This window comes from Acomys russatus, unplaced genomic scaffold (genome assembly GCF_903995435.1).
Source record: "Acomys russatus unplaced genomic scaffold, mAcoRus1.1, whole genome shotgun sequence".
Taxonomy (NCBI): domain Eukaryota; kingdom Metazoa; phylum Chordata; class Mammalia; order Rodentia; family Muridae; genus Acomys; species Acomys russatus.
The window spans coordinates 4,736-26,878 of record NW_026131644.1 but is presented as its reverse complement, the minus strand read 5'-3'; the positions used below and the strand labels follow the sequence as shown (position 1 = coordinate 26,878).

The window sequence follows — 22,143 nt, the reverse complement described above, 5'->3', positions numbered from 1 at the left end:
CAGTGTGTTTCTATGCCAACGTCGTGCAGTGTTTATTACTATTGCTCTGGAATACAGCTTAACTTAGCAATTGTGATAACTCCAGAATTTTTTTATAATTGTTCAGGACTGTTTTATCAAATCTGGTATTTTTGCAAATGAAATTTAGAATTGCTATTTCAAGTTCTGTACATTCTTTTTTGACATTTTGATGGGAATTGTATTGAATCTGTAGATTGCCTTTTGTCAGATGGCCATGTTATCTATAAATCCTACTGTTCTATGATCATGGGAGATCTTTTCAACTTACAGTTTCTTCAATTTTTTCCCAAATGTCTTGGAGTTTCTGACATATGAAGTTTTATTTGCTTGTTTAGAGTAATAGTAAAATACTTAATATTATTTGTGGCTATTATGAAGTGTATCACTTCCATAATTACTTTCATAGCCTTTCTCATGTTTATAAGGAGGGATAGTGATTTTAAAAAATTAAATTTGTATCCAGCTGAACTTTTGCCAGCTGTAGTAGTTCTCCTGTAGAATTTTTGGGGTTACTCATGTACACAATCGTACCATCTGAAAATAGAGATACTTTGAATTTCCCCTTTGAATTTTTATTTGCTTGTTTTCCATTAGTTGTCTTATGTCTCTGGTTGGTAGTTAAAGTCCTATATTGGACATGTACGATGGGAGTGGGAAGCCTGGTTTCTCCATGGTTTTAGTGGAATTGCTTTAATTTCTCTACATGTAATTTGATGCTAGCTTTATGCTTGCTATATAATTTTTCTACTGTGTTCAGTTAGGCTATTTGTAAGCCTCATCTCTCCAGGACTTTTTAACATGAAACGTGCTGGAGGGAGGGGTGAGAATAGGAAGAGGGAGGGGAGAGGGAGGGGTGAGTGCAAAGAGAAGGGAGTGAGTGGGGCGAGAGGGACATGAGAGGGGGGAGAAAAGGAGCAGTGAGGGTTGGGGGCAGGCAGAGAGAAGGAGGGATGAGGGTGGGGAGAAGAAAGGGTGAGGGAGGGGTGAGGGCAGAGAAAATGATGGGTGAGGGCAGGGAGAAGGAAAATTAAGAAGTTGTAATTGATCTCTCCTGATTTATACATTCTGTGATTGAATTTTTTGTAAACCTACCTTAAATCCTAGGTAATTGATAGAATCTCCCTTTGGTATTTTTTCGGAACAATTTGTATCCTCTACCAAGGTAAAATTCTCTTTATTTCATTAATCATTTGTTCCCTAAGGCATCTGCATCTGAATCAAGCTGTAAGAGATCATCAACATAACAGTAAATTTTAGATTGAGGAAACTGCTTATGAGTTATTTCTAACGGTTATTGTACAAAATATTGGCACAAGGTAGGATTGTTTAGCATTTCTTGTGCTGAGACTTTCCAAAGCTATCTCTATATTAAACAACTATATTATAAGTAGGTAATGAGAAAGCAAACCTTTCTCTGTCGTGCTCACACAAATTGATCAGGAAAAAGCAATCTTTTAAATCAATTACAATCAAAAGCCATAGCTTAGGTAATAAAGAAGGCAATGGCATCCAGGCTGTAAAGAGCCCATTGACTGATGCATCTAATTTATGGTTCCTAAATCTGTTCACATCCTCCATTTTCCTGATTTATCTATAAAAACAAAGACAGAGGAATTCCATGGGATGTAGATTCTTCAATGTTTGAACATTTAGCTGCTTCTGTGTCAGCTGTTCTAGTACCAGTAATTTTCTCTTGTACTATACTCTTGATCCACCCATGCAAGTTTGTCAGCCATTTTAAAGGTAGGATGTTTGGTAACTTTGAAAGACCAACACTTGTCATGTCCTGTTTATGGACAACCTGGACAGTCTCTCACGGTTCTTGATAATACCCTTTAATATTTTTCTCTGAAGTATTCTTTTTTTATTGTTTGTTTCTGAGATTGGATGAATGTTAATCTGTTTTCCATTACCGAAACAAAACATATCCTCATAAATTCATAGCTATATTAGCCATGTATGCTTTAAATTGTGCTATTTCTCCTTTTGGTGCTACACACTCAACCCACCATGGGCTTATTTTATCTGAGATGAAGTTCAAATCCCTAGAATCTGGATGCCAGGATTTTGGGGACATGATTCGTATGTCTCTTTCCTGTCTTCTAAACCTTCAGTTCCAGTAACATTCATTATTAAATTGAGCTTAGGTATCTGACCCTTTATAGCAGTTTGCCAAAATATTTGTTTTGTAATCTCTTTTGAAAATGTGTACTGTTTTTGAAGCTGTTATGTACTTTAATTTATCTAGAGCTGTGCTCCTTTTAAGGACAGGCATTAACTCTTTGAATTGCTCTGCAGATAGGTTTATTCTAAGCTGACAGGGCATTGAATTTGATGTTGGGGCCTGCAGGAGGCCCCTGCTGCTGTTTCCTTACAGCAAAAGTTTACCTTGCCTATCCCTGGTTGATCTGAATTCATTATGCCTGACTTTGCCACAACTTTTGCCTACTCTGGAAGGCTGGCGACTACTTTTTGGATTCTCACCCTAAATAACTGTGTCTATGTACCCCTCGGCTACTATCCCTTATCAAATATCCTTGCTTTCCACAGTTGAAACATCTGCTATATTGAGTTTTTCTAAGATATTTGGAAATTACTTCTCCTATCAGATTAGTATCATAAGCACAAGATCTTATATGACCTATATCTCTAATCCATTTCTCTATTGGTACTGACCTTGTCTTTAAAGGCTTAATCCCTCTTTTGCATTCTGAATTAGGATTATAAAAAGCCAAAGATTTAATCAGTATTTTCTAACTGCTGAATCTGATATTATTCTAGTTACAGCTGAAGTCAGTCTTTGGGAAAAAATCAGGAAATGACTCTTTTGGGCCGTGTGTAATTTTAGTAAATGACACAGCCCTCTTTCCTGATTCTTCACCATTATCCCAAGAATTTAAAGCTGCTAGATGTCAGATTGCCAAGGTGTGTTCATCAAATTCAAACTGCCTTTGTAAATCAGCATAGACAGACCTTCACCTTGTAACTGACTAGGAAATATTAACACCTCTGATCTGGTTTCACTGTCCTATTGCCTGCACATCATTCCTCCACCACAATTTCTATTGCAACGGAGAACGAGCTTCCAATATCGCTGTTACTAAACTTTTACAGTATTGGGGGTAATCCTCTTCTACTTTACCCATGCATTTGGAATCTGTTTCACATAAGATGAATGCATTCAAAAGAGATGCCTGCTCTCTTAAAAATCCTCAAATCTAATGTCTATGGATTACATGTCTTCATTATGAACTTTAGAGTGCCTATCATCTATTGGTAGGTCTTGTTTAGTAAGTGGATAAGCTGAGGTTGACATTCAAACAATCTTGGTCTACCCACTTTCATTTTGTTCTGTCATGGTGTGGTATGCTGTTGTGTAAAATCCTCTCTATGAGTCTGAGTATTTTTATTATTCTTGTTCATAAGCATCTCTAATGTAACTCCTAAGACTTATATTTTATTAATTTACTTTATCATTGAACAAGTACAGAAAGCCATTATGGCTATTAAGAATGAAGGAAAAATAATACCAAAATGAAAATAATCATGACTGGTGTTGGGACAATCTTTACCTAGGCCATTTTCCTTTTTATTTTCTGATGCTTTTCAAGCCATCTAGAAGAACTCTCTATAGTGTTCTAAAGCCCATTATTATGGGATTTCCCATCCCAAACTCTCTCCTGGAATACTTCCCAGATGACTTACCAAATCTGGTTGCTTCTCAGTTTGTCCCTAGCAGGAGAGATTTGATTGTGGGGTTGTGTCACTCCTTGGAGTGCCAAGATGATGTTTTCTAAATGAACTCCCATACATTCTATTTTCCCAATGAAGACTCAGAAGCCAGATGCTGGGGTGTAAACATGCTAGCTCAGAGAGACAGAGAAAGCACCCAGCTGATGTTCCTACTCAACTCAGATAGAAGAATAAAAAGCCCAAAGCCTCTTCTTTTCCATTCAGTCTTATGTACCCTTTTCACAATGTCCCGCCCTTTCTCTGGATGGTGTCAGCTGGTTTCTTGCTCTGCCTCTTGACCTAGGGGTCATTTTATTTCGCTCTTATTTACAGAAACTTCTTGGATTAAAGATGTGTGCTAGGGTTGACCACATCATAACCACTGTTGATGATAAACAAAAGGTCTTGAATTAAAGGTGCTGGGTGGGGCTGAACATCTTTACAACTAGAAACAGATTTTACTGAGTTCACCATCTCAGGTTCACAATGGATTCAAATGTCCTGAAACACCAAACTGTGTCTAAAATCACATGTTCTGGGAGCCATGGATGAAAGTGCTTCTCCTTGATTGTGAATTCTCATCATCCAGAAGCAACCTTCTCCTATTTATTGCCAACATGGACAAAGTCTGGTCTTCCTGTCATAGACACAGCGCTGAAGACATTTAAAGCACATGGCTGTAGCAAAGACAATTTTCTTGGACTGCCTTTTGGCCATGAGTATGTCCAGTAGGCCAGGACATTGTTGGTCAAATGTTTGTACAAGGATATGACCACGGTGATCATAGCACTCTAGAGGGGCAGGGTAGAGCTCTACTCTCAGCTTGTTTAGATTGGCCATGCATTGCAGAAGGTCCTTCAGAGCAGCACTGGAGAGGAGATTGTCATAGAAATTGACTCTAGTGAGCTGGGAGCACTGGCTCAGGGCAGGCAGCAGGACACTGAGGTGAGAGTCCCCAGGCTGCAGTTGTCTAACTCCAGGGTCTGCAGAGTGTCTGCTACATTCTCAAGGAGAAGTCGGAGACCTGTGGGATGGGACGTGGATAACAAAATACCACTGAATTCCAGGTGTTTCAGTTGACAGGACTCTGACATCGTGACAAGTATTTCAAATCTGACTGTGAGAGACAGCGAGGATCATAGACAAGGACTCAAACTGGGTCTTCAGGCATCTGTGGAAAGAAGAAGAAATTAGTTCTGGCTCATGGTGTGGGAGGATATCAGTAAGGTTGACAATGGGAAATATGGCATCACATATGCACAGTAAGTCTATGCGTATGCTGAATGTGAGCACTGGATAAAGAGATTGTACGTGTCTGCTCATATTACTGGTTTCTGGGGCATAACACTATAAAGTGTGATGATTTAGAACACACATCTAGGACTGGAGAGATGGCTCAGAGGTCAAGAGCACTGACTGCTCTTCCAGAGGTCCTAAGTTCAATGCCCAGCAACCACGTGGTGGCTCATACCATGTATAAAGTGACCTAATGCCCTCTTCAGGCCTGCAGGTATAAATGTAGGCAGAGCACTGTATATATCATAATAAATAATTTTTTCAAAATCACACATCTACAACTGCCAATCATTCTGTAAACACACAACTACGTCTTGCCTAATCTTTCCAGGAAGGCATTGCCAGAAAGAGATAACAGAAAGATCATGGCATGTGTCCACCAGAGTCATGCTTCTTGTTATCTAGAACAACCTGTATCCAGGATATCAGTGCCCAACCCTTGGAACTGAGGAAACCATATGGGACTGTCCCAACCTGCATTTAAATCATCCTTCTCTCCAAGGGAAATCAAAGGCTGAGAGAGACATTGGCAAGGCAAAATCTGGTTTCTGTTTACAGAGATCAGTGTAAAGACCTCCAATAGGAAGCACAGATGTGGGTCCTCCCCAGCTCAGGGCCCTCTGCTCTGTCCTTTCCCCTTCATCATCTTAGATGGGATCAAAAGAGGAATACCCAAACATCACTCAGTGCATCTGACCCACTTGTGCAGTTGACATATTTGTAATGCAGCTATGGACCCATCTCCTACTCCAGCTCAGACTCTGCTAAATGAATGGGAACTGAAAGAATGAGTTCAAATAAGAAGGAAACAATCACTAGGTGTTGTGGTACACATCTTCAGTGCCAGCACTGCGCACAAGGAGGCAGGAAAATTGCTGTGAGTTTGAGGTCAGCCTGGTCTACAAAGCGAGTCCAGGACATCCAACACTACACAGAGTAGTCATGTTCGAAAATACAAAATCAATAAACACATGGAAACAATACACACTTACATACTATAATGATTATTAACTGGCACAATTCAGGTGCCCACTAATGCTCAAAAGAAAAGGTTTCTTGACATGGCAGAAACAGCTCACCATCCTTCCTTACCTGCACAACTGTTTCATGTGGTCAGTGAAAAGGTTGATGCCGTTCATGTAGAGATGCTGGAGGCAGTTGAGCTTGGAGAACTGAGTGAGGAACTTGTTAAGACACTTCTCTATGGGTACCCTATCTGTGTTCACATAGGCAAGACTAAGATGCAATGTGCGGAGATTTCTCATCAGGCCAAGGTAAGGTGCAAAGCCACCGAGGAAAGGGCAGGACGTGGTATATAAGTATTCCAATTCCTCAATGTAGTGTGGCTTGAAAATGTCCAAGACTTCCCTGACCATCTCTGCAGGGGAGTCACAGATCTGCATCTTAAGACAGCACATCTGCACAGAGCCCTTTCTCTTCTGGGCCCACTGCAACAAGCACTTTTGGTGTCCTTCCAGCTGGTTGCACAGGCTGAGGTCAGTGACCAACTTCAAAGGCTGCTTCTGGGAATTTCTAGGAAGGTGTTTTACTACTTGCTTCTTGCTTCCTTTCTCTGCTGACCCGGCTCCATCTTCTCTTCCAGCCCATACATGCCAGAAATTCTGGTGCACTTTCCTTAATTCGAGCACTTGAAGCTTACAACGTCTGTGAGGGGAAATGTGAAGTTTTATTGTAAACCAGTAACCAACATGGACGCAGTTTCTACCACAATAAGTCAGTTCCAACATAGCCCCTCACACCTGCCAGGAAAGGACTATTTGTCTGAGACACATCTTCAGACATGTCTGCTTCCCTCCATTTAGTGTCTGGGCTGGTCTCTTCCATATCAAAGAGACAGGGAAAGCCTCATCCTACTTGGGGTACATATACTCTGAACTGTCCTCCCTTCCTGACTGTCATTATATCAGCTCTCAACTTGAGCAGTAGTTCCACAGACCTTCAAGCCTAGGACATCAGAATACTCTGCCCAGTTCGACTCCATTCACCCTGATATCACCTGTGTCTTGCCTTCTAACCTCTTTGGGCCTTGCTTACCTGGGATGAGCCTTCTTCATCAGCAGAATGTCTATGCCATCCCACAGCTTGCAAGGTCTCCACTTCAGGAGAATTCATCAGTACCCCCACTGGAAGGCAGGGAAAGGGCCAGGCGGCCACCATTGCCTTCAATATCTTGTGTGTCTGCCATCGAAGGCCTGCTTGAACAGCGGTGGGAAGAGCTCAAAGGCAGGTTCTCCAGAGCAGAGATGGACAAGGCATCATTCCTCAGCAGCCCTGCACGGCCAGCTGCAGGAGTGTGAGAGGGTTGTGCACGCTCATCCTGATAGATGTTCTGTCAGAGGGACCTGTTTGAAACATTAGTTTCAGGCTACTATATGGAATTTTCTATTTGTCACATATCATATTCTCTAAAGGACTAGAGTCCATGCTATGGCAATAGTGGAAAACTCAGAATGCCCAATCATCCAGTCTGCTCACCTCAAAGCCAAACGTCCATCGATCTTCTCATGTATTCTCTCTTGTAAGATTCTACATATGCAAAAATAATGATGGACTGTCCAACTAGGAACCCACCTCTGCTCCTCTGAATCTCATGCCTACTCAGAAGGGTTATTCAGGACATATAGTTTGACCAGCCCCTTGGTACAGGAAAAGACACTGAACAACTTTCCAGGCCCTCAAAATGTACTCTGTGCTGAGACATGCCCAACCTTTATGCTTTGTTCTTTCAATATACTGATACATCCTGGGAAGACTGAGGAAATATGTAAGACACCTGTCAGCACGCACTGCCTTCTGTTCCTTTAAGAGACCAGTGAGGGAGCACTGGGCTATATTGTATTAATTTGGGGAATACGGTAAAATGTCCATAAACTAAGGCCACCTGGCCACCCAGTCAGACCATATCTGAAATGCAAACCTCAGTGAGACATGCAACTTTCCCAAAAAGCAACTGGATCCAAGCTGTGAAGTTATAGCACCTGCAAAATGTGAGTCTTGGATAAGAAGCCAAAGTGTCCTGAGCTACAAGGAGGATTCCCCATGTTGAATTGGGCTTCAGAAGAAAAAAAGAAATGATAACCAAAACAAAAAAAAAAAAACAAACAAAAAAAACAAACAAAAAAACATCAATTCCTAAGTTTGTTTGGTTTTATTTTTTAAACTTTTACATTTGTGGTTGGTGTTATCAAAGGAGTCTTGAGTGAAATTGGCTACCTTCTAATCATAAGTGGATCTTATATATAACCCATGCTTGTGGCAACTCCCCATGTTATGCGTGTGAAGAGGAGCATTGGGATTATCTTTTTCCCACCATTCATTGCTAATACAGGGGCTTTAAAATATTGCATAAATGCTACCAGCTAGCAGTAACCAATTAACCCAGCTCTTGGGTACAAGAATCACGAGAATTCTGGGTCAATCTAATCTATATAGTTTATTTCAGGCTAGTAGGTTAGGGGAAATCAAGCAAAATATTTCTATGTCAGCTGAGCACAGTAGTGCATGATTGTAGTCCCTGCATTCTGGAAAGCAGTGAAGGTGGATCTATATGTGTTCAGGCCAGCCTGATCTACAAAGTGAGCCCAGGATAGACAAGGTAACACAGAAAACCCTTGTTTTAAGAAAGCAAAAGAGACTGGGCATGGTGTGTGTGATTTAATCCCAGCACACAGGAAGCAGCAGAGGCAGGTGGATCAATTTGAGATCAAGGCCATTCTGGTCTACAAAGTGAGACCATAACAGCCAACACTAAGTAGACTAACCTTTCTCAATACATTACCCCTAAAAAAGATTATAAATGTCTTCATTACAATTGTATAGTGACATGGGTCCACACTGCAAGTGTTCTAACATTTAGTCACATTCCCAAGTCATCTGTTTCATTTTGTTTAACTTTCATAGAAACAAGGTTACTTCATGCAGTCTAGTCAAGGCCAAAATGTGATCATTAATTTGAGTTTCCAGGTGTGGTTGGTATAAGCTATCTGGCTTCTGCTTGTAGGAGGAGAGAGAGAGAGAGAGAGAGAGAGAGAGAGACGAGAGGAGAGAGAGGAGAGAGAGAGGAGAGAGGAGAGAGAGAGGAGAGAGAGAGAGAGAGAGAGAAGAGAGAGAGAGAGAGAGAGAGAGAGAGAGACAGAGAGACAGAGAGACAGAGAGACAGAGAGACAGAGACAGAGAGAAAGACAGAGAGACAGAGACAGAGAGGGAGATCTTAGACAATATTGAATAAGTAGTCAAGGTTGAAGTAACTCCATTCCTGCTGCCTTGGTCTCATGATCAGCTGTGACTGGTGGCTCTGGCATAAAGCCATCCCCAAAACTGTAGGCTACAATTAAGAGAAAATTTGAGTTCCCACAACTGAAAAACCATACTCTGTGAAACATGATTTAAGATACTGTAAAAGGATTAAATTAGAAAAAAGATCCTAACTGAAATTCTAAAATGAGCATAGAAACCTGGGCAGAGCCAGAAGGATCTAGAGTTCAAGGCCAGCCTTGCTTAGTTGAAACCCTGTCTCTGAAAACACAAGAAACAAAAAAACTAACATGTACAGTCCCATATAATGACAATTTCTCATTAAAGCCAAGTATACACACATTAAAAATTCTAAATTGGAATTGTAACTGGCTCTTGATGGTGATACGTCTAGCACAACATGCAATAAGCCTCCTGGTGGAGGCGAGTGACTTACCTGATATGAACTCCTATACCTAGCAGGGTCAGGCAGCAACTCCAAGCTCAGGGAATGTGATCTTCTGGTCCTCTGAGCCTTTTATACACCTTCCACATTGCCCCTCCCCATATGGCCCCACCTTCCTTCCACAGATTCTATCCGATTGATCCAATGAGTCTCCACCCATTTAATCCAATTAAGATTGAGTTTTCCTACTGTAGGTTGATTGACTCAGACCTTAGTGTGTGGAATCAAAAACACTGAAGAAGAAAGTCAAGATTCTGCTGGACATGGTGGCACTTTAATGCCAGCAATTGAGAGAGAAAGGCAGTCACATCTCTGTGAGTTCAAAAACAGCCTAGCCTACAAAGCAAGTTCCAGGACATCCAGGGACACACACAGAGAAACCCTGTCTGGAAAAAGCAAGAAATGAACACACAAACAAAACCAATAACAAAAGGAAAGTCAAGTTTCCATTGGTACAAGGTTGACCCATTTTGTATGTATCCAGGTAAAATTATTTATATATGCTATATTTGTGTTTGTGATTTTGGTGTCTGTATTATATTTCTTTCAGTGTGGGCTTTTGTTATGGATAAATAGTGAGATTGTTGTCCCAAGACAACAACAATGAAATAAAAATGAAACAGAAAACATACAAAATTCCACATGAATATGTCTCAGATGTGAGAAGGTTGAGGTGGGTGGTAGGTATTTGTGGTTCTACATATCAAGAAGTTTAATGGAACCATGTCTTGAGCAGGGTGTTTCAAAACATCATGATCAAGATGGATACTTTCTCTCAAAGTGTGAAATCAACAGGAAAGCATGATATGATAAAATCAAACAAAAGGTCTTGCACACCTTTGATCTCCATAAACAACGGCAGGATCTCTGAGTTTAATCCACACAATGGATTTAATTAATCTCTGAGGCTGATCCACACAATGAGAAACAATTTTCTTTATCTGGGCATAATAGATCTCTTTGGGGTCTGGCCCAGGCAGCTCTACAGACAGCATTTTCCAGGGCAGCCAGAGCCATACAGTGGGACTGTTGCAACATATTTGATCCCAATGTGATACCTGAGATTGTGAACTATAAAAAACTGTATTTGATTCCTATGTGATCCTGAGATTATCTGTCTTTTGTTTGGCATGGTTGAGCCCTAACACACCCTTTCCTCTAAGACAGGATTTACTAAAGTTAACCACAGGATTAAAGACAGATGCTTCCCAAGTGTTGGGATTAAAGGTGGGAACAACCAAAGCCCTCTTCCTTGTATCTGTACGATTAGAAAACTACTAAATTGTAGGGATCTGTCTGTGTCTGCTAGGATTAAAGACATGGCCTGTCACTGCCCTGCTCTAATTTTTTGTCTTAGCTCCAACCACTCAAATCTGTAGAGATTTAGGAAAGAAGTTCGAACTGTAACAGCCCTCTAAACTTACTTAAAACACTTCAAACCCCTCCCTCTCATTTCTCAACAAAAGTTCTCTCTGTGTATGTAGCCTTGATTTTATAAGATTTGCTTGGTAGAGCAGGCTTTCTTTGAACTCACAGAGATCCCCTCACATCTGCAAACTGAGAGCTGGGATTACAGGTGTGCACCATTGTGCCCTGCTTCAAATCTCTTAAGTGTGTTTTTAATACCAAACAATAAATCTCTTCTTTTTGCCAGGCATAGTCACACACACACACACACACACAACACACACACAAACACTTAATCCTATCACTTGGGAGGCAGAGGAAGGCAGAATCTGTGAGTTAGAGGCCAGTCTGGTCTACAAAGCAAGTTTGAGGCAGTCAAGACTACACGGAGAGACCCTGTCTTGGAAACACCAAACCAATCAATGAACCAACCAACAACCAACCAACCAACCAACCAACCAACCAACCACAACAAAAGAAAAGTCTCCTTTTTTTTAAAGAAGAAAACCAGTCTTATATGTTACTTTGAACTGAATGATTAAACTGTCTGGTGAACTCTTACCCTATTACCTCTCTTTAGGAGAACTATGGCTTTTCTTTTCCTGTGGAAACTAAACAAAGCCTCTTACAGAAAGTAACACACAACCTGCTTTCCCTTTGAGGTAACAGATCTTTAAAATATACAGACTGAATTATTTCAGCAGGGTTTGTTTTTTTTTTTTGTTGTGTTGTTGTTGTTTTGTATTATCCAATGTCTTTCTGAACCTATTGTTCCTCTTTCATTAGCATTTTAGAAATTGGGGTGTGATTGCACATGCCTTTAATCCCAGCACACAGGAAGGAGAGGCAGGTGGATTGCTGTGAGTTCAAGGCCAGACTGGTGTATAAAGCGAGTCTCGGATGGCCAAGGCTACACAGAGAAACCGTGTCTCGAAAAAAAAAAACAAACAAAAAAAAAAAAAAAAAAAAAAAAAGCATATTACCCTCTCTGTTTATTGACCACTTGTCCTGTAGGAACGTGTGGTATACCTATAATATGCTTTTAGTTATAAGATGCAAAAAAGCTGTTTCTGTTACTAGAGATGTAATTACAGAATCAGCCTTCTCTGAACTTAAAGTAGTTGCCCATTAAAATCCCAAATATGTACCTATAGCATGAAGCACATGCTCTAGTTGTCCCTACTCTTCCGAATTTGGATTAAGTGTGTATGTTAGGGCTCAACTACACCAAGAAAAGACATGTTTTTACAGTTCACAATCTCCGAGATCACAGTGGGATCTAATACCTGCAACATGAGACCCTGACTGGGGGTGGAGGGTAGGCAGGGGAGTCTTATTAAAACACCTGAACAATCTCGGCCTGTGGTCTTAGCACTCCAAATGAAAACTTGGGTAGAGCTCACAGGTCAGCTTTCTCCATACAGTTAGAATCTGTCAAATAACAACACCAAATTCCATGCAGAAAACACTGGTGCCTTTCTTGAAAAAAACAGTAGAAACTTCAGTGTGTCAAAGGGGCTTTTAGCTCTCCCTTACCCAGTGACATCAAGAAGGCTTCACAGTTAAATACACTTGCTCCAAGCCTGAAGACCCCAATTTGATTTCAGGAACCCAGGTGGAGAACAATCACCTAAATCGTTTTCTCTGACCTCCAACAGTACACCATGGCAAATAGCCTTCCCACCAGTAATTAGAAATCAAACCATGCCAGAAAGTTGGTGCATGTTTTTAATCCCAAGACTGGGAAGCATATCCAGGCAAATCTCTGTGAGTTGGTGGCCAGCCTTATCTACATTATGACTTCCAAGACAGCCAGACCTACATAGTAAGGCTCTGTCTCCAAACACAAACACAAACACACAAAAGTCAAATTACATGTGGGAAAGTGTTCTCTTCTTTCAAAATATGTGTCCTTGTGATCAAACTTAAATCACTATTCTTTGTGGCATGTGATTCTTAGTGTGAAAAGAAAAGTGTTGGTAAGTTCAGAGAGACCCTATCTTGGAAAAAACAAACCAACCAAATAAACAAACAATGACAACAAAGAAAAGTCTTCTTTTATTAAGAGGAAAACCAGTCTTATATGTTACTTTGAACTGAATGATAAAACTGTCTGGTGAGCTATTACCCTATTACCTCTCTTTAGGAGATCCATGGCTTTTCTTTTCCTGTGGAAACAAAGACAAAGCCTCTTACACAAAGTAACACACAACCTGCTTTCCCTTCTGAGGTCAGCAGATCTTTACATTATACAGGCTGAAATAGTTCAGCAGGGCTTTTTTTTTCCTATTATCTAATGCCTTTCTCGAGTTGTTGATACTTTTCCATTAGCATTTTAAAATTTGCTGGGTGTGGTTACACATGCCTTTAATCCCAGCATTCAGGAAGCAGAGGCAGGTAGATTGCTATGAGTTCAAGGCCAGCCTGGTCTATAAAGTGAGTCTCAGTCAGCAAGACTACACAGAGAAACCATGTCTTCAAAGACAAAAAAAATTTTTTAATTGATAAAGCACTGTATAATCTGTCTTTGGAGGTCTGTATTACCCTTTCTGTGTATTGGCCACTTGTCCTGTAGAATTGTGTGGTATACCTATAGTATACTTTTGGTTGTAAAACACAAAAAGCTGTTTCATGTTACTAGAGACATATACTGAAGTACTGTCAGTCCTAATTTTTACAGGTATCCCCTTAATAGGCATAAATTCTAATAAAAGTGTAATTACAGAATCGGCCTTCTCTGAGAACTTAAAGTAGTTGTCCATTAAAATCCCAAAAATGTATCTATAGCATGATGCACATATTCTAGTTGTCCCTACACTTCAAAATGAAACACATCCATCTTCCAAATTTGGATGAAATGTGTATATTAGGGCTCAACTACACCAAAGAAAAGACATGTTTTTCCAGTTCACAATCTCCGGGATCACAATGGGATCTAATACACTGCAACATGAGACCCTGACTGGGGGTGGAAGGTAGTCAGGGGAGTCTTATTAAAACACCTGAACAATCTCAGCCTGTGGTCTTAGCACTCCAAATGAAAACTCAGGTAGAGCTCACAGGTCAGCTTTCTCCATACAGTTAGAATCTGTCAAATAACAACACCAAATTCCATGCAGAAAACACTGGTGTCTTTCTTGAAAAAACCAGTAGAAACCTCAGTGTGTCAAAGGGGCTTTTAGCTCTCCCTTACCCAGTGACATCAAGAAGGCTTCACAGTTAAATGCACTTGCTCCAAGACTGAAGACCCCAATTTGATTTCAGGAACCCAGGTTGAGAACAGTCACCTGAATGATTTTCTCTGACCTCCAACAGTACACCATAGCAAACAGCCTAGCCACCAGTAATTAGAAATCAAACCATGCCAGAAAGTTGGGGCATGTTTTTAATCCCAACACTTGGGAAGAATAGACAGGCAAATCTCTGTGAGTTGGTAGCCAGCCTCATCTACATTATGACTTCCAAGACAGCCAGAGTTACATAGTAAGGCCCTGTCTCCAAACACAAACACAACACAAACACAAAAGTCAAAAACACGTGGGAAGTGTTCCCTTCTTCCAAAATATGTATCCTTGGGACCAAAGTTACACCACCATGCTTTGCGGCATGTGATTCTTAGTGTGAAAAGAAAAGTGTTAGTTAGTTCAGTTTCTTTAAAACAAAAACAAAACCAAAACTCTGTTTTAGAATTTCATAAGCATTGTTTTATATCATTTACTCCCCATCTTCTCAACAACTGTTTTATATCCCCTCCATTTCCTTTCAGCCTCAGGATCTACTGTATAGTAACAAAGTTACACACATACACACACACACACACACACACACACACACACACACATCCTACTGTGTCCCTTTGGTGTTGATTGTATACACTTTTTTGAGAATACCACTATGGACAGGATAAATTGTCCCAGAAAAATGAATTATTCTCCTCTTTTAAGCCTGTAGTTCTATTTTTTTAATGTTTGCATTTTTAATGACAGGTTTAGCACACTTAAGGAATACTTCTCTTCACCATTTTTCTATTTTTAAATTTAAATCTACTTTCAAATGTATTCACTTTACATATCAATCATAGCCCACACCCTAGTCTCCTCCTAGTCCTACCCTCATTCCCTCTTTCCCCTCTGAAGTCCATCCCCTCCTCCTCAGAGAAGAGAAACCCTTCCCCTGCATTAATTGACCCCAGCCTGCCATCTCTAACCAGGAATACCTGCATCCTCTTCCTCTTTGGCCTGGTAATGCACCCCACAAGGGGGAAGTGATCAAAAAGCAGACAACAGAGCCCTTGGCAGGGACAGAATCTGATCATTCATGGCCCTATTCTAGGTCTCTGGGCCATCTGGCCTCTGATTTCTAGTCCTCCATGCAGTGTCAGCTTCTTCTCCTGACATGGGTCTCAAATTGGACCAGTCATTGCTTAGCTTATCTCACAATGTTTGTGCCACTTTTATGTACTCTATCGCATCAAAAAAAAAGTTCAAATGGATCAAAGACCTCAGTGTAAAACCATATACACTGGACCTTCTGAAGAGAAAGTGGAGAATAGGATTAAACACAGTGGCACAGGAGACAGCTCCTGAGCAGAACACCAGTTGTGTATGCACTAAATTAGAAAGAATACACTAACTGGAATTCCAGAATGAAACTAGAAACCTGGAAAGAGTGGAAGGATCTATAGTTCAAGGCCAGACTAGCTTAATTCATACCCTATCTCTAAAAACTCAAGAGAACAAAAAAGTCTAACATGTAAATTCCCATGTAAATGACCATTTCTCATTAAAACCAAATTGCACCAATAATAAATATTCTAAATTGGAAATGTAACTGGATCTTGATGATGATAAGGGTAGCCCAGCATACAAGAAACCTCCTGATGGAGGTGAGTGACTTACATGATATGAACACTGGTGACATGGTGACAGGGCTCCTAGTCTCAGCTGAATCAGGCAGCAACTCCAGGCTCAGGGATCTGATGTTCTGCTAAAGCTCCTCTGATCCTTAAAGATAGGTACTGATCTCATGAAGATAGGTAACAGGTCATCAGACATCTTGGTCATTCAGTTCAGACTAACATACAAGACTAAATTTTCCTCTTAAATAAAAGGATAGTTTTCTTGTTTGGTAATGAAAACAGTTAGAGATTTGAAATATTAAGCCCGGTGAAGAGTCACACACCTGTAATCCCAGCATTTTGATTGCATAGGTAGGAAGGTTTGTAAGCCTACAGTTACAGTGAGTTGGGTGTGGTGGTTCACAGTTTAATCCCATCACTTGGGAAGCATCTGTCTTTAATCCTAGCATTAACTTTTTAAAATCCTGTGTATGCCAGGTGTGGTGGTGCACACCTTTAATCCCAGCACTTGGGAGGCAGAGGCAAGCAGATCGCTATGAGTTTAAGGCCAGCCTGGTCTACAAAGCAAGTCCAGGACAGTCAAGATAACATAGAGAAACCCTGTCTCAAAAAATAAAAAATAAAAAATAAATGAAATCCTGTGTACAAACTGGTCTTATATAAATGTGTGTGTTAGGGCTCAACTACTCCAAACAAAAGACATATTTTTACAGTTCACAATCTCAGGAATCACAGTGGAATCAAAGGCAGTTTCTTACAGTTCACAGCCACAGGGACCACATTGGGATCAAATATCATGCAACAGTCTCATTGCAGATGTTCTGGAAACCTCTCTGTAGACCAACTGGGGCAGGACCTCACAGAGATAAACCTCCAGACTACTGGGGTTGAAGGCATGAACTCTTGTGCATGGCTAAGGAAATTTATTGTTACTGTGTGTATCATGCTGGCCTGAAATGCAGAGATTCTGCATTGGCTTCTGGAGATTAAAGGATTGCATCACATGCTCAGTTACACAGGTTTATTAATAAACCTTTAATGTTTGTTTGACTTTCCTCTTATGCTTTGCTGTTGATTTTCACACTCTGAGAGAAAGTATTCATCTTCATACGATTGATTCAAACTTCTTGCTCAAGGCATGGTCCCAACTAAACTTCATGATAGCTAGAACTACAGATACCCACCACCCAGCTCAACCCTTTCACATCTGTGACATATTCATGTGCATTTATTTGTTTATTCCGTTGATTGGCTGGTTTGTGTTTGGTTTTTGTTTTGTTGTTGTCATCGTCATTGCTTTGAGACAAAATCTTTGTATGTAACCTTTGGCTGATCCAAAATTCAGTACTTACTCAAGTACACACACAAATAAAACCAAACTGAAACAAACACATATATAGACACTAAATCCACAAACAGTGAAGTATACCCTATGTAAGTGTATGTACATACACATACAAAATTAGTCAAGCAAGCAAGCAATGGAAATATGACTTTCTTTTTTATTTTTGTTTTGTTTCTTCATCTGTTGTTGTGTGTTGTTGTTTTTTCAGACAGGATCTCTCCATGTGCATCCCTATCTGTCCTGGAACCTGCTTAGTAGACCATGCTGCCCTTGAACTCACAGAGATGTGCCTGCCTTTGTTTCCCATGTGCTGGGAATAAAGTCCAGTGCCACCATGCCCAGCAGAATCTTGACTTCTAGTTTGGTGTTCTTGATTTCACATGTGAAGGTCTGAGTCAATCAACCTACAGTAGGTAAAAAAATCAAATTTTAATAATATGAAATGGGTAGAGACTCATTGAGCTGATCAGATAGGAGCTTGAGGAAGGTATGTGGGGCTACATAGGGAGGGGCAAGAAAGAATGTGCATAAAAGGCTCAGAGGAGGTTCAGTAGAACACCAGAGTCCTTGAGCCTAGAGTTGTAACTTGATCCTGTTGGGAAAAGCAGCTCTGTCACCAGTGTTGATAGCAGGCAAGTAACTCACTTCTGTAATGAGGCTTCTTGCATGCTGTAGCCTTATCTCCATCAAGCTATAGTCACATTTCCAAATCTATAGTTTTAGATTTAATATAATTTGATTTTCATGAGAAATAGTCATCATATGGGAATTTACATGTTAATTTCTTTGTTATCATGAGTTTTTAGAGACAGAGTCTCAACTAGGCAAGGCTGGCCTTGAACTCTAGATTCATCCAGCTCTGTCCAGATTTCTAGGGTCATTCTGGAACTTCAGTTAGGATCTTCTTCTTTTTTTTTGTTTTGTTTGTTTTTGTTTTTTGGGACAGTGTTTCTTTGTGTAGCCTTGGCTCTCCTGGACTCACTTTGTGGACCAGGCTGGTCTCAAACTCACAGCAATCTGCCTGCCTCTGCCTCCCAACTGCTGGGTTTTAAGGCGTGTACCACCACGCCCAGCATAGGACCTTCTTTTTAATTCAATCCCTTTGTATTATCTTAAATTATATTTCATAGAGTATTGCTTTGCAGTTGTATGAATTGAATATTTTTCTTAATTTTAGCCTACAGAGAGTTCTGAGGATGATTTAATGCCCAAAACTCCAGGTCCCGGCTGATGGAAACCAAGGCAATAGGAATGTGGTTGCTTCAGCCTTCTATTTGACAATGAATGTCTAACATACACACACATACACACACACACACACAGACACATGAGTGTGTGCAAGCTAGGAGCCAGGCAACATACAATAGCCACAGCTGGAAACTTGAATTCATGTACTGATCACAAAGGATCACAGTCCAGGGTAGAGTTGACTGCATGAAGAATTCTTATCTCTACATAAAATTTAAGAGAATGAAATGGATGACCTGGGAATGTGACTGAATGTTAGAACAAATGTGTAGTAGGAACAAACCCCATGAAGGAAACTTCAATGAAGACATTTAAAAAATTTTAAATCTTTGTTTTGTTGTTGTTGTTGTTCTTGTTTGCATTTTTTGTTTGTTTGTTTCATTTTGGGGTCCTTGTTTTGATTTTTAGATTTTTTGTTTTTAAGAAGAGGGATTGCTTTGCTTTGACTTCGATGTCCTACTCACTTTGTAGAGCAGGCTGGCCAGTGTTGCTAACTTCTGAGTGAACTCTCCAGCCCTTGGTTTTTGTTTTTGTTTGTTTGTTGTTTGTTTTGTTCCTCCTGCAGCTCTGGCTGTCCTGGACTCTGTTTGTAGACAGGCTGGCCTTGAACTCACATGAATCTGCCTGCCTCTGCCTCCTGAGTGCTGGGATTAAAGGCATGTGCCACCACACCTGGATGGATCCTTGCAAAGACTTTTGTTCAGTTTCCAGAAACTACATGGTGGCTCATAACTAACTATAGTGAGATTTGGTGTCCTTTTCTGGCATGTAGGCCCACATGCAGGCAGAATACTGTACAAATCACACACTCACTCACTCAATCTCTAAGAGAGAGAGACTTCTCTGTGTTGCCTTGGCAATCCTGGATTCATGTTGTAGATCAGGCTGACACAGTGAACCACCTCCTCTGCCTCCCAGAGTGCTGGGATTACAGGAATTTGCCAACATGCCAGGCTGACATGTAAAATCTCTCTCTGTTTGTCTGTCTCCATCTCTTTTTCTCTCTCTGTCACTCTGTCTCTGTTTCTGTCTCTGTCTCTGTCTCTCTTTGTCTCTCTGTCTTTCTCTCTCTCTCTCTCTCTCTCTCTCTCTCTCTTTCTCTCATTCTTGTGATGTGTGATAAATAGGGATTTTCAGAACTTAGCCTGAAATATGTCTCCTCAAGGCTTCAGCAGGTCCATCTGATGAAAAACTGTCTATGAGGATGAGCATCATCAACCCTCCCACACTTGTGCAGCTGGCCATGCAGGGGCTGCTGAGGAAAGATGCTTTGGAAATCTCTGCTCTGGAGAACCTGCCCATTGAGTTCTTCCCATCACTGTTCAAGGAGGCCTTTGATGGCAGACATACAAAGATATTAAAGGCAATGGTGGCAGCCTGGCCTATTCCCTGCCTCTCTGTGGGTGTACTGATGAAGACACCTGAAGTAGAGACATTGAAAGCTGAGCTGGATGGCATAGACATTCTGCTGATGCAGAAGGCTCATCCCAGGTAAGCAAGGCCCAAGGATATTAGAAGGGATATCACTGGGCTAGTTGTGAGAAACAGATGAGGTCAGGGGGAATGGGGCAAAACTGTACAGAGGATTCTGAGGTCATTGACTTGGAGGTTTGTGGAACTACTACTCAACTTGTGAGCTGATATAAATGGCAGTCAGGAATGGAGTGCATCTCAAAGCAGATGTAACCCTAGTAGGAGGAGCCTTTCCCCATTTCTCCTACAGTCACTAGATGTGGAAGAGACAATCCCCCACTTGAATGGAAGCAGGACATGTCTCCATGTAGCTCAGGAAAAGAGTCCCTGCCTTACAGGTGTAAAGTACTATGTTGGAGCTGACATTATAAAGGTAGGGTACATGCTGCCTCCATGTTGGTTCTTGAATTACATTTTGAAATTTCAGTTTTTCCCCCTCACAGAAGCTGAAAGCTTCAAGTGCTCGACTTAAGGAATGTGCACCAGGATTTCTGGGATGTATGGGCTGGAGCTCACTCAGTAGAGACTGTGAGGGAGAAGTAAGTAGCCATTTGCATTCCTAGATATGCTTAGAGGCAGCGTTTGATGGTGGTCACTGACCTCCGTCTCTACTTCCAGCTGGAAGAACACCAAAGCTACTTGTTGCAGTGGGCCTTGCAGAGAAAGGACACTGTGCAGTTGTGCTGTCTGAAGATGAAAATATGTGCCTTCCCTGTGGAAATCATCAGGGGGCACTTGGACATTTTCAAGCCACACAACATAGAGGAATTGGAACGTTTTATAACCCAGGACCTATCCTCCCTGGGTCACTTTGCACCTTGCTTTGGCCAGATGACAATTCTTCACAAATTCTGTCTAAGTCACATGTACTTGTACAGCAGAAGGGCTGAAAATGCATAGGCAGACATAGTAGAAAATGTCTCTCCAAGTTCGTTACTCAGTTCTCCCATCTCAACTGTCTCCAGCATCTCTCCATGAATGGCAACTACTTTTCCATGGAGCACATGAAACAGTTTTTCAGGTAAGGAATGATTGTGAGCCCTTTCTGCTATGTCAGCAATCTTTTTCCTCTACTTTGATCATTATTGGGCACCTGTGTTTGCCAGCCACAGTGGATTTTACATGTAGAGACTCATGATACTATTTCAGTGTGCACTGTATCCTTCTGAACTGAGGTCACTGGTTCAGTTCCCATTCTTTTAGCAGAGTTTGAGCTGGGGTAGGAAATGTGTAGAAAGCTGCATTGCAAGTATATCAACTACACCGGTGGGTGGGTCAGATGCAGTGAGCGACCTTTAGGTATTCCACTTTGGGATCCTCTCTAAGACTAAGACTGTTGAAGGGAACAAGACAAAGTAGAGGTCCCTGAGCTGGGGAGGACCCACATCAGTGGTTCCTAGTGGAGTTCTTTCCAAAGATGTCTCTGAACAGAAACCAGTTTGTTCTTCTATTGATGTCTCTGTCAGCATCTAATTCTGCCTGGAGGGAAAGATGATTTTAATACAGGTTGGAATTTAATAAATGGGAACTGGTGACATTGGGGTATAGTTTCATCAGTTTCAAGAATGGAGCACTGAAATCAAAGATAGAGGTTGTTTGAGATAACAAGGAAATGATGAACACAGTTGAACACAAGACAAGATGTTGCCAGAAACTTTATGTGAAGTTCCTTTCTGTGTATTTCCTCTGGCATGATACGGCAAGATCTATTTCTCCATCTGACAGGGAGAATGGGGTGTTGCATATTTGTGTTCTGAGACCTTCTCACCGGATATTGCTATGCCTCAGGAGATAATGATATGAGTAGACACCTTCATGCTGTACCTCGGTGATGACATTCAGTGTAAGTGTAGATGGACTTTACTTATGTGGTTCCCCCATTCAGTGTCAAACTTAGTAATGTCTTCCAACAACATGAGCCATGTTTTGACTTTCCCTAGATACCTGAAGACCCCATTGGAATCCTTGTCTATTACTCACTGCCATCTCACAGTCAAATTTGAAGCACTTTTCATGGAGTCAGAGTCTTTGTCAATTGAAACA

The 22,143-nt window shown here is 41.0% G+C and overlaps 1 protein-coding gene and 1 pseudogene across 1 annotated transcript; one reads left to right on the top strand and one right to left on the bottom strand.

Annotated features, from left to right (window-relative positions):
• Positions 1 to 4,860: 4,860 nt before the first annotated feature.
• On the bottom strand, positions 4,861 to 7,386 carry LOC127186348 (PRAME family member 20-like; annotated as a pseudogene).
• A 12,445-nt stretch (positions 7,387 to 19,831) lies between these two features.
• Positions 19,832 to 20,639, top strand: LOC127186349 (melanoma antigen preferentially expressed in tumors-like; the record flags this gene model as incomplete). Its single annotated transcript, XM_051142760.1, has 3 exons — positions 19,832 to 20,118; positions 20,439 to 20,445; positions 20,554 to 20,639. Coding segments are annotated over exons 1-3 (380 nt in total), but the record flags the coding sequence as incomplete, so codon positions are not given.
• Between the last annotated feature and the right edge of the window lie 1,504 nt (positions 20,640 to 22,143).